Source organism: Sinocyclocheilus rhinocerous, unplaced genomic scaffold (genome assembly GCF_001515625.1).
Source record: "Sinocyclocheilus rhinocerous isolate Xijiao unplaced genomic scaffold, SAMN03320098_v1.1 scaffold1097, whole genome shotgun sequence".
Taxonomy (NCBI): Eukaryota; Metazoa; Chordata; class Actinopteri; order Cypriniformes; family Cyprinidae; genus Sinocyclocheilus; species Sinocyclocheilus rhinocerous.
The window spans coordinates 286467-299763 of NW_015630974.1; the positions used below are offsets into that span (position 1 = coordinate 286467).

Genomic DNA, 13297 nt, shown 5'->3' on the forward strand with positions numbered 1-13297 from the left:
TCTGCATTTATTTGACCAAAAATACAGTAAAAACAGTAATATTGTGAAATATTAAAATTGGAAATAACTGTTTCTGTTTTAACCTATTTAATAATGCCGCACTGATATATGTGACCCTGGAGCACAAAAGCAGTCTTAAGTCGCTGGGGTATATTCGTAGCAATAGCCAACAATACATTGTATGGGTCAAAATTATAGATTTTTCTTTTATGCCAAAAATCATTAGGATATTAAGTAAAGATCATGTTCCATAAAGATATTTAGTAAATTTCCTACTGTAAATATATCAAAACTTAATTTTTGATTAGTAATATGCATTGCTAAGAACTTCATTTGGACAACTTTAAAGGCGATTTTCTCATTATTTAGATTTTTTTTGCACCCTCAGATTCCAGATTTTCAAATAGTTGTATCTCAGCCAAATATTGTCCGATCCTAACAAACCATACATCAATGGAGAGCTTATTTATTCAGCTTTCAGATGATGTATACATCTCAATTTCAGAAAATTGACCCTTATGACTGGTTTTGTGCTCCAGGGTCACATATGTTTTAGACAACATTAAATACAATATAAATAGATCTAAAAGGATCTAGTTATTGGAGAATCAGTTGTATCATCTTTTTATGTTGTCATATTGCCCAGCAATAAAACTTGCTGTATGGTAAAGCACTGACATGACAGCACGATTTCTGAAGAAAAAAAAGTGTGTATTGTGAAAAGCACTATACAGATCAATTTCATTTTCAAATGTAATTTATACCCGTTTACTTTTTCAGCATTCTTTGTTAAATAGAAAGTTCAAAAACATGATAAATCTTTGTCTTTTTTGATGAATTTAATGGATCATTGCTGAATAAAATTATACATTTTTGAAAAAGGAATCCAAGGCACTTCTTCTGGCACTTCTAAAGGCTTTTACAAATTTTTGGACCAGAAGAAGTGCCTTGGATTCCCTTTTTTCAAAAGTTGTTTCAAACCCAACCAAAGAGCACCTTCTGGAATTACTTCACAAGGTCCTTTCCGCAAGTAGCGCTTCAAGATGTCTCCTACGGTCTGTTAAAGTATACTTTTCTTTAAAAAAAATTATGGTAGTGTATCTCATATATTAACTGTGTTTTACATGGAATTTCCAGCAAAAACAATTACATAGTGATAAATTCTGTGATATAAAATGCCTCGCCGCCCACCCCAGTGAATACTCTATGGTTCCTTACGTTTAATAGCAGGCTCTATTCAGTTTGTAAATTTGATGAGAAAGCAGGACTGACTGATTTACAGCCATTGTAGGAGTGCATGCTGGGATGTCAGCATGAATTCATTAGAGATCCCCATCTCTGCTGCTGTCAGGTCGTGTTGGACTCGCAGGGTTAAATCAGGATGATGCAGTGCCATCCTGCCCCATTAACAGCCCAATAAATGTTTCTCATGCCCCACAGAATATCGGGAAGAAGATGACGTGCCAGGAATTCATCAATAATCTGGATGGACTCAATGGAGGACAAGATTTCCCCCGGGAGCTGCTGAAGGTGCGTCTCAAACAAATCTCTCAGCGTTCCTCTTCGAGATGATGTATGAAATGATACATTGTTAAAAACCAGCTTGATACCAAAAATTTCAGAATAGAAATCAACTGCTCCAGGTCCTTTGAGCCTGGTGATATTCTACAACACACACTGCTGTGTACTTTCCCTTGTTTTCATAAGATCTGATCTTTACTAATCAGTCACCCTCAACCTGATGTTTGTGCACTTGATACAAGCTCAGGACAAAAGTGCTCTTGACTCAGATTTATTAGTAATACATGCTGTTATTGTAGACAGACATGGATATTTGGAGGCCTGAACTAATGCAGGTAGATCTCAGCAAGATTCTCTTCAAACTGCTGCTCCACCGTGACCATAGTTAAAAGAGAAAGCTGAAATAAAAATACAAAAATATTTTGTGGCGATACTAAGAATGCAGAGTGCAGTGATCCATGATGTGTGGCCAAGAAGCATCTATATTCACAATAAAACAGGACAGAAGCATCAGAGAAATTATTTGTTTCACAGCTGAGTTGTGCTACTGTCATTTACTTTTTATATAGAGTTAATTGTTTATGCAAGTGTTCAGTTCTTGAGTTGTTTGTGTCGTAAGTGATGCTCACAAAGATTTAAATGTAAGCTTTTGCTGGTGCTAATCTAAAGCCTACAATGTATTCAAGATCTAGTGTTTTTCATTTCATTCATTCTTGACCAAAAAATACACATAAAAATAGAAATATTTAATTGGTTTACCTGCCGGTCAGTGTGATCATTAACCAAGATCAGAGAACTGTGAACATGCGAATGTGCTGTTAAATTATTGAAATATTACCTTCCTCAGAGATATTTCAATGTCAGATTGGTTTAGTTGACAAAAATGTTTGGGAATCCCTGCATTATATGAACAAACATTAATAAACATGAAAACAGCAATGACATAACACGCCCAAAGTCTTCCAGGTTTTAAATATGTTTGTCCAGGTCCACTGTATATGATGACGACATAGTGTTTCACAGCTATCATCAGTGTTTAGTAACTTGCATAATTATTTGTTTCATACATGGTCTCTAATTGCTTGAGAGGTGTTTCCTCTCACATTCAGAAGCATGGTTTGCAAATTTATTACATGACGTGAATATAGTCAAAGCTAAATGGTATGATTTTTAGAAAGGAAAATTTAAAAGAGAGAAAGAAGAATTAGGCAGAATAAGTAAATTATGAATAATTTATTGCCATATTGAGTAATATGTAATCCATAAAAAAGTAACTGTAATCTGATTGAGCATTTTAAAATGTCATATACTTTAATTACAAGTACTTAATTTTTGGAAATCTGATTACGTAATTCAGATTACATGTAAGTACCCAGCCCTGACCATCAGATCTGTGGCCCACCTGCTAGACAATCTTGTCCCGTGTTTGGTCTGAAATGTCCGGTGCTGGCAGCCGAGCTCAATCAGTGACAGGCCAAAATAGCCCCGTGTGGACTCGGGCTCAAATGAGTGTGAGCTGCTAAAATCAGCGGACATAGATAATTAAATACCCCCCACCAACACCTCTTCCGGATAGTGCACACTTCCGTACACTTCACACACTAACAGGATGTGTATTGCGTGCTTAATAACTTGGCAGTGTCTTCAGTGAGCACTTTATAAGGCGTTATATAAAGCTGCACCAAAAGCGAGTGCCCTTGCCGAGCGTCTGTCGTGACTGTCCTCTGCCAACTCCATGAGCTGGCTACTTTCATGAGCTTTTTATGGCCCGCTCGCAGGTATCGCCACACTGAATGACTCACAGATCTGTCTTAATGAGAGAAGTGAAGAGTAGTGTGTACGTGTTCTTCAGGTTCATTTTGGTGTCAAATATCTCTTTTTGATGTTAGGTCAGAAGAATTCTTGTAATGGATGCTGTTAATCTAGTCTAGGTTTAGTTAGTTGAAGCAGTTTGCGTCTTTGACAGGCCTGCAAACAAGCAAACCAATCAGACAGCTTTATTACGTTCTGAGACGGCAAGGCCAGAATCATTTAAAGTTGTTTTCCAGCTCATTTCCATGGCACATTTTGAGTAAATTGTAGTGCAAGGTCAAGTTTTCAGTCACAATTTTGTTTTCTGCAGTGAAATCAGCCTGCCAAAACCCAAAATATATTGATGGATCATTTTGTCCTCCTTGCCGAGCGTCTGTCGTGACTGTCCTCTGCCAACTCCATGAGCTGGCTACTTTCATGAGCTTTTTATGGCCCGCTCGCAGGTATCGCCACACTGAATGACTCACAGATCTGTCTTAATGAGAGAAGTGAAGAGTAGTGTGTACGTGTTCTTCAGGTTCATTTTGGTGTCAAATATCTCTTTTTGATGTTAGGTCAGAAGAATTCTTGTAATGGATGCTGTTAATCTAGTCTAGGTTTAGTTAGTTGAAGCAGTTTGCGTCTTTGACAGGCCTGCAAACAAGCAAACCAATCAGACAGCTTTATTACGTTCTGAGACGGCAAGGCCAGAATCATTTAAAGTTGTTTTCCAGCTCATTTCCATGGCACATTTTGAGTAAATTGTAGTGCAAGGTCAAGTTTTCAGTCACAATTTTGTTTTCTGCAGTGAAATCAGCCTGCCAAAACCCAAAATATATTGATGGATCATTTTGTCCTTTCATTTCTTATTTGGCATCTGAAGGAACTCCGATAAATGGGTGACTGATCTGCGTAGTGCCTGCAGCACCTTTGTAGCAGAACTTAATGTTTTATGGTATTATTAGATCATAAGTTTAGGGGAAAAGTGCTTCTAATTTCTGTTTATTTCAGGTTTATGGAGCGGCTGATGGCTGATAAAATGCACATATATATTTGGGGGCTGTCAACTTATGGGATTAATAACATATCAGTAAATGATGCAGACCCTCTTTATTTATTTATAAACAAAAACAGATGGGACGTTTAATAAAAGTAAGGTTATTTGCAGTTCTTATAAATGTACACTTTGTACTCTTTGGTTTCATATGGTTTGAAAGACAAAACATACTTTTTTCAGACTTAACATCTTGAATACAAGTCATCTTGATCATAATATTAAGAAAAGTTTTTAATTATATTTTTCAAGATAAAAAGTATTTTTTGTAAATATGCATGCATGGTAGTTGTTCTAGTTGAATGTTGTTGGTTACGAATTATTGCTTTGGTTTTGCAGACAAAAGTTTGAATATTAATAACCACTGAAACTGTTTGGTTAATGTTTCTTCCTATGAAATAATACAAGAATATGCCAAAGTTTTCTTTTCAAGAGTTCTTTTAGCAAGGTTTTTTATGCACTGTGATTTAAGGGCAGTTTCATCACCCTGAGAAACATTGTGGCTTGTTAAGAGCATCTTTTCAGAACGACTGTGGAGACGGACTCAAATAAACTTGAAAGCATCAGTGTCAGTGACTGTGAAAGACTGCGTGTCTCCGTTTGATTGGCAAACACCACACACAAGGAAGAGTTTGTCAGATATCTCTTGCAGTATTAATTAGTCTCTTTTGATACATCAAATATCTAATTTCTCTGTCTGCTCTAGTTACACACTGTCATTTGGTGGCTGACCGTTTTGTATTATTGAAATGTTCGCAAGTTTAATGTTGCTGTGTTTATGATTATAGCCTTGTTTTCTAGTTGTGAAGTATGTGGCTGATCATCTTAGAGACAAGATGGCGGCGCATGCGCATCACGAGGCTCAGCATCTTACCAGATTTCGGAAAATAGTTTTAATTTGCCTGGTTATTTCCTATGTGTTCGCACGATTCAGTTGTGCGAACTACACCTGCAGCAAACAATCACTTTTTGGACATCAACAAATGGTGCTCCAACATAGTTTTGGATCATCCTTTCGACTTCGGCGAACTCCCTCCAGAGCTACAAATATTACCGCGGACAAGTGGATCACTCACACCGACCGGAAGTGTTTGGCGTCAGCACCGAGATCGTAAACAAACATGGGGGAGGAGTGGAGGGCTGCGTGCTAAGCAAGCGGTCTCTCTCTTGAAACCAACACGGAAGTGACTTAAACTGCAATTCATCGACTGGCCGCTAGAGACTGGCTCCAAAAGAGAGTCAATCCCATAGACCCCCCATGTTAAAATGCCCAAGTTTACAGCAGAAAAAAATATGTTTACAGCCTGGTTCAAAAAGTGGTTTTGGTCTATATAGCTCATTTTGCCCTTCATGACAACTGTGTGGGGGTGAATTTTTTTTATAACTCATCCGTTTAAATTATATTAAGCCTTAAAGTTCTGTATAATTAAGGGCGTGGCCACTTGAGTGACAGGTGGATTGCTGTCACCACCGTCGAGCTAGGTAAGTGTGGTTTCAGCAACCAGCTCCATCCATCCACGTCCCGCCTCTTTGTCCATTTTCGATTATCCACGCTGGCAAAATGGTGACGGTCACTTTGGGCTTAAAAAATGCTCTTCAGAAACCTACGGGTGACGTCACGGACACTGCGTCCATGTTTTTATACAGTCTATGGTGCTAATCTAAGACTAAACCCACACCGGCCAGCTCTACCCAGCATCTTCCTTGCCAATGTACGGTCTCTGATAAACAAGCTGGACGAACTGAAGATCTGGACCCTCACACAGAGATGGCTTATGGACTGTAATGTCGTGTTCTTCACTGAAGCCATGTCCAGTGAGTTTTTCCTTCTTCCATTTAAAAAAATCTCCGTCCACGTGAATACGCAAAAGCATGCTATGAAGCACTGTCAAGAGCATGCCAAGCCAACAGGTGGCGATATAATCTAAACCGTAAAGCCATGTTGGCCAATCAGAAGCCTGAAAAAGTTTCCAGTAGGTGGAGATAACAGCGCATGCTCCGACATCACAAGCCAAAATCTCTGGCTTCGTTGTCTACACGATAACACTGCAACCAGAGTTTTTGAAAATCTTCACCTTCACAGAGTTTTCAAAAATGTTCGGCTTCAGTGACCTGGTGCTGCGTTTGCGTGTGGACGAACGGCCAAACCGCATAGAAAAAGCTGCGGTTTTGAAAATACCAGCGTTCGTGTGGACAGGGCCCTGAAACATGGCTCTGTAACGATGTCCCAAACAGCGTGGTGGATCTGGGCAGATCCACCATCTTCAGGGCAGAGGTTGCTGCTATCTTTACAGAGTAGCAGCAACCTCTGGTAAAAACAAGGGTGGTGGAGTATGCATTTATGTAAACAAAACATGGTGTACAGACTCTGTCATTGTTGATACTTACTGCTCTGCTGATCTAGAGTTCCTTATTATCAAGTGCAAGCTATTCTACCTATCACGTGAGTTTACTTGCATTGTTGCTGCTGCAGTTTATGTGCCGCCGGATGCTAATGCTAACTTGGCTATGAAAGAACAATGGTCTGCTATTAGCAAACTACAAACCTTGCACCTGTATGTGACTTTTATTGTTGCTGGGGACTTTAATCACTGCACTTTAAGATCTGTTCTCCCTAAATTTCATCAAAATGTCTCCTGCACTACAAGGGGACATAAAACATTGGACCACATATACACCAATGTGACTGATGCCCACAAAGTCACATCCCTCCCCCACCTGGGTCAGTCTGACCACCTCTCTTTGTTCCTGCTCCCCAAGTATACCCCGGCCATCAAACCCACAATGAGAACTATCAAAATCTGGCTGGAAGGTGCTGACTCCATTCTTCAGCATCAATTCCAGCACACATACTGGAGTGTGTTTGCTGCCCAGGCCACCACAAACTCTCAGATCAGCATTGACACTTACACCAACTCTGTCCTGGAGCACATCAAGAGGTGTGTGGGCAGAGTGACTACACACAAAAAAATAAAAATTTTCCCCAATCAGAAGCCCTGGATGAACAGAGAGGTTTGCCTCCTGCTCAAAGCAAGAGATGAAGCCTTCAGGTCCGGAGACCGGGAGGCTTACAGCTCAGGCAGAGCCAACCTGAGGAAGGGTATCTGCCAGGCCAAACTCACACACAAACCAACCTGAGGAAGGGTATCTGCCAGGCCAAACTCACACACAAACAGAGGATTGAAGAGCACTTCAACTCCTCGGACCCCCGGCGTATGTGGCAAGGCATACAAACTATCACGGACTACAAACCACCCAGCACTGTGCCTACCTCCCTGACAAGCTCAATCACTTTTATGCTCGCTTTGATCAAAATAACAAGGAGGTCTCCCTCAAAGCTGAGCTTCCACCCAATGAACTGCCTCTCACACTCTCCACCTCAGATGTTTACTCCACTCAGAGTAAGTTGAATGCACAGAAGGCAGCTGGCCCTGACGGAATACCTGGGCGTGTGTTTAAAGCCTGTGTAAAGCAGCTGGCTGAGGTCTTTACAGACATTTTCAGTCTGTCCCTGGCCCAGGCAACTGTCCCCACTAGTTTCAAGACCACCACCATCGTGCTAGTACCAAAGCAATCCACTGCCTCGGCCCTTAATGACTTGTGTCTTGTCGCACTCACCCCCATCAGTGCCAAGTGCTTTGAGAGACTGGTTGTATCCCACCTAAAATCCTGTCTTCCTGCTACAATGGACCCACACCATTTTGCCTATCGCCGCAATAGGTCAACAGAGGACGCCATCCCCAGTTAATGGGAGTAAGCTGCTTAAGATGTGAATGCTGTGTTCATGCTTACATGCACGATGTATACGGTAGGAGTTTACATGGCCACATAAGCACATTAAAAAAAAACAAATATCAACACTCTAAGCAACTCCCTGAAAAGGTGACTGAAAAATATGGGTAGATTTTTGCTTTGGTCTGAACAAAAACAGCAGACGGGCTTATTGAAAATGCAATTCATTCTCTGCCAGCAGGTGGAACGGCAGAAATACAGCGCTTTCCCCGGTAACAGCACTGTACTCATAAACGCTACTTCATCAGGCATTATATGTAGGCAAGATGAAATAAAAATGCCATTAAAGGGGTCATATGATGCGATTTCAAGTTTTCCTTTCTCTTATCTCAAGGGATTTCAGTTCACCAGGACAGGACCTGAACATTCAAATGTTACTGCTGTAAATCCCTGTCAACTGGTGAACAGTTGCTCTTATTAGACATCATTCAGTATATATACGTCTGAGCCATGTCTAGTCCCTCCTTACATGGTGAAGTTTATAATTGAGCTTGCATACTTAGCCCGGAGCAAGACAGGTCCACTACACTGCTGTCGGGTGGTGGATCACATGACCTCCTCAGACTGCTGTCAGCGTGAACACCACCTAATATTTACCGTGCGCCCAATATCACATACTGAATAAGTACCACATTTGAAATTGAACGCACTTTGTGACCGTTAAAAAAGTAAAAAATATTAGGAATGCCGATCCGATCTGATTTGATCTGCTGATACTGGGTCCCGATCCAATACTTATGATTTTCCTAGTGCTGGGCACACATCAAGTACATTAAAGTTATTAAAATCAATCCAATGTATAGCAATGCATATGTCTGTCAGCCATCGGCCCAACCCTAGTAGATGTAAACATGTTACAATGATAGACGTTGTAAAAACACTGTGTGCTGTGTGGTCACAATTAATAATATGGGACTCAAGTGAACTTTCTTAATCTGTGTCATAACCAATCCAATTAATCACTCGTTAAACCACATAATTTAAGGTTTTTTTTATTCTTAAAAATGTCCAGAAATTGAAGTCATCAGATGTTTTGGGTTCACAGAAGGAGACAACACAGCATTTAACAGATGCTTTTAGCCAGAGCTACTGTTCAAAAGTTTGGGCTCAGCAATTAGGCTAATCAGCATATCAGAATGATTTCTGCAGGATTGTTTGACACTAAAGTAATATCTGCTAATAATAACTTTGCCACCAGTAAATTGCATTTTATAACATTAAAATAGAAAACAGTTATTTAAAACTAATAGTATTTCAGAATATGACAGTTTTTACAGTATTTTTGATCAAATAAATGCAGCTTTGGTAAACGTGAGACTGAACGGTTGTGTATATACAAGCTTTTTTTTCAGTTCATGCATTCCATTGGAATCATAGTTTACAGTTTGAGCTGCAGAAAGGCCTTGTGTATTCCTTGTGAAAACTGACAGCAGCTGTGACATCCACAAAACTGCATTGGTTTATTGTGTTTTTAGTGTGTGCTGTGAAATGAAGGCATCCTACAGCGCTATATGGCATGTACCCACTATACTGGTGGTTTATTCTGAGCAGCAGTGAATTGACCTGTCTGTGTGTTCTCTGCACCGTATGCCGGGCTCCACTGCTGCCAGCGCTTCATCCTACACATGCATTTCCACGCCATTTCAAGGCTGCGCATAGAAACTGCGTCTTTTATTAATATAGATCATACTGACCCTCACATGGTCTCCTGTACGTTTTTATGAAGCATTGTGTTATTCATATAAATGTAATGTCTTTGAGCTGCGTGTAGCATGTATATTCTGATAGTGGCCAAAATATCATTCAGTGTGAATATTTCTCTATGCATGAATTATCAAGTAGAATCAAAGATGTGAAATGCATGTGCGCTGCCCATGAGCCTGTAGGTGGCACTGAGCTGTGCTGCTTTAATGAGGGTATAAAATAAGGTGAGTTTAATGGTCAGCAGGCAAATAAACAGACCCTATAAAGATTTCATTCAATTAGAGTACATCAGCTGTAAAGTGCTTTTATTCAGTATATCAGACACCTTTAAATGCGTGATGAAAAGTGTCCACAGATGACAGTTGTGCACATTCGCCTTTATTGGCTTTATATTGGCCATCAGCCACCCTGCTCTCAAAGCTCATCAGACGTTTAAAAAATCCATGTTTTCATGCATCATTTATCATAATACAGATCAAGAGATTGATCGCTTGTTGCTCTTGCTGTGTCTCTATTGGAACACAATGTATATTTTTCTTCATTCTGACAGCAATTAAATCATTCTACTCAGACGTTCATCTGCAGTGTCCAATCACATCAGCTCCTCTGTCTTCACTCACATTCATAGCAGATGCTGTATAACAGATCCACTCCTACATACATGTATAATATCATAACCTATACCTTAACCTGGAACTTAATATCATGCCTGTAGTCCCAAATTACATTTAAGAGTCAGTGTTTTTTCTCTAGAACAGGGTTCCTCAAATCTGGCCCACGAGATCCACTTTCCTGCAGAGTTTAGCTTTAACCCTAATCAAACACACCTGAGCATGCTAATCAATGTCTTCAGGATCATTAGAAAATCACAGGTAGCTGAGTTTGATCAGGGTTGGAGCTAAACTCTGCAGCGCATTGGCCCTCCAGGGCAAGATTTGAGGAACCCTGCTCTAGAATGTGAAACATGTTGTTTTTCTGTATGAGTTGAGATTAAGAAGCACAAAATATCATACCATTGTTGTTAGACTTTATTCCTGATTTGAAATATTATTGAAACAATCTTACAAAGAGTTCCAGATTCAGAAAATAGCTGCCCCAGGGCATTACGAATCTGGCCACCGTGTGAACTGACTGTCCTTAAAGGGACACTGTTGATGATCATCATCGGCTCATCACTGCTCATTAGAAAGTTCATAAAACTCAACTTTGTTGCATTGCCAGAGGTCGTTGTTGCTCATGTCACCTCTAACTCTTGTGAAGCTCAGTGACTTCCAGTCGCTTTGTCACTGTAGATCAGTATCAATATGAACACGCCTTTAATGAGATGACATGAATTCTGTCAGTATACTACCACAGTCTAAACCTGTTTCACATCAGAGCCGCTTCTGATTTCAGGTTCACATGTGATCAGCTGTGCCCCACACTGATCTCCTCAAGGTATCAGATCATTTTATGTTGATTTGGGGATTTGGTAATATACTTGTTATTATACAGTTAGGTGTGATTGATTCTGATTTATCACAGAAACCTGTGGGATTAATGGGTTAAACAATTCACAGTCCCTTTAACATACTTAAATACAATTGTCAGTGTCTTGCTACTTTGTTTCCAATTAGTTTCTGATTAATTTATTCTTTAAAGGGGTCATATGATGTTGCTAAAAAGAACAGTAGTGGCTAGTGGCAACCATATGTGACGACCCCGGGCTGGACTCCGCTTCGTCCACGGTGAAAGCCGATCTGGCGATCCACAGCGTGAAGTTGTAGTATTTCCTCAGCGACCAGCACGGATCAGCTCCAGGCATGACGAAGCAGATATCATCCTCTTTTGGAAGACCAAACAAAGTAGTTTCACTTTCACAACGAAACACAGCGTCTTCACGACATGACGGCAGCAACAACAATACTACAGCGAGAATAAAAGTTACACCTTCTTTCTTTGCGTGAACATTTGGGCGGCGTTATGCAAATCTTCCCACATCGTGACGTAGGTATGTGGGGGCGTGTTAGAACGAGCCGTTTTAGGTAGGCGTGGCTGACTCAGAACTTTTATAAAGAATATCTCTACTTTAGTCTCTGCAACTTTACAGATCTTATCTATGCACAATCAGCTTGTAACACTCCAAAGAGAAAGGAAAACTTGAAATCGCATCATATGACCCCTTTAATACATTGTTGTTTCAGTGTAACTGTTAGAAGTCACTGTGCAAGGTATGAAGCATTATTGTTATTTTTATTATTAATATTATTTAGCAACAAGGACACATCAAATGAGTAAGATTAGTTTCTTCCATTTTGTAAAAGTGACATCAATGCTGTTGGCTGTAAAGCAGTGGATGCTGGTTGCTTGAGGAGCCACGCACTCTCCAGCTCTCTGTAGGGAACAGATGGGCCTGATGATGCATCAGCCCACTGGCTCACTCGTCACATAGAGGCATATTGTCTGGCAAGTGACCATGCCATCTTAACCTGCTGAGAATAATATTAATAAAACCTTCATCAGATGTGTTTGAAAGTGCTCTGTCTTTTGCACTATATATAAAAAAAAAACTAAATCTGAAGATGACTGATTGTCATAAAAGTAGCACTTTTATTTCAGCTGTTGTCCGTATTGTCATGGGCAAAAAACCTGGTTATATAAAGGGGCCGCGTCACAGGAATCAGAAAGGTTCTTATGCTTGTGACCCATTTCAGTGAAATGCAGCTGAAGAATGAGGCAGTAAAATATATATTGTACCTTTTTCCTGAGGCTGGTAAATATATTTGTGTTTTTGCTAAATACCATATCTAAAATACCTGTGGAAATGTTTCAATTTCAAACAGGAACTTGCAATATCATTTTAAATGTCAAGGTATTAAAAACTACTGTTTGCTTACAGCAACACAAAAGGCTTGTATTGTATTTATTTAAATGTAGTTTATATGCTGTTCATCTTTAATTTGTACTGTATGTCAGTAACGTAGAGTGGTCAGAGCTGTACACAGAGGGTAGTGCATTGCTTCTGACACATGAAGAGCTGTTGTGCTCATGGGGCCTTGAACTCTGGATCACATCCCAGTTCCATTCTCTTAGCCAATTAAAAAAGGCAAGATACAATAAACTAAAATTATTTAAAAAATATGATTAATAATAACAAAATGCACAAAATGTTACCAGCATGCATGGATTTATTTAAATTTATTTTAGCATCAAGATAGCCCCTCCCAACCTTACTGTATTCGAACACAAGCAAAAACAGAATGCATTCTACAGAAGACTCTAGTTTAGGGGTGGCCATCGTCAGTCCTGAAGAGCCACAGTCCTGCAGAGTTCAGCTCCAACCCTAATCAAACACACCTGAACAAGCTAATCATGGTCTGAGGGTTACTAGAAACCAACACGCAGGTGAGTTTTTATCAAGGTTGGAGCAAAACTCTGCAGGACTGTGGCTCTCCA

At 39.9% G+C, this 13297-nt stretch overlaps 1 protein-coding gene across 1 annotated transcript in view; it reads left to right on the forward strand.

Moving 5' to 3' along the window:
- LOC107740791 (PH and SEC7 domain-containing protein 3-like) overlaps window positions 1–13297 on the forward strand; it is a 105746-nt gene that overhangs the window by 56188 nt on the left and 36261 nt on the right. The window contains exon 8 of the mRNA XM_016553292.1: window positions 1441–1530. Within this exon, the coding sequence (XP_016408778.1) occupies window positions 1441–1530 (90 nt within the window). The remainder of the gene's footprint in view (window positions 1–1440; window positions 1531–13297) is intronic.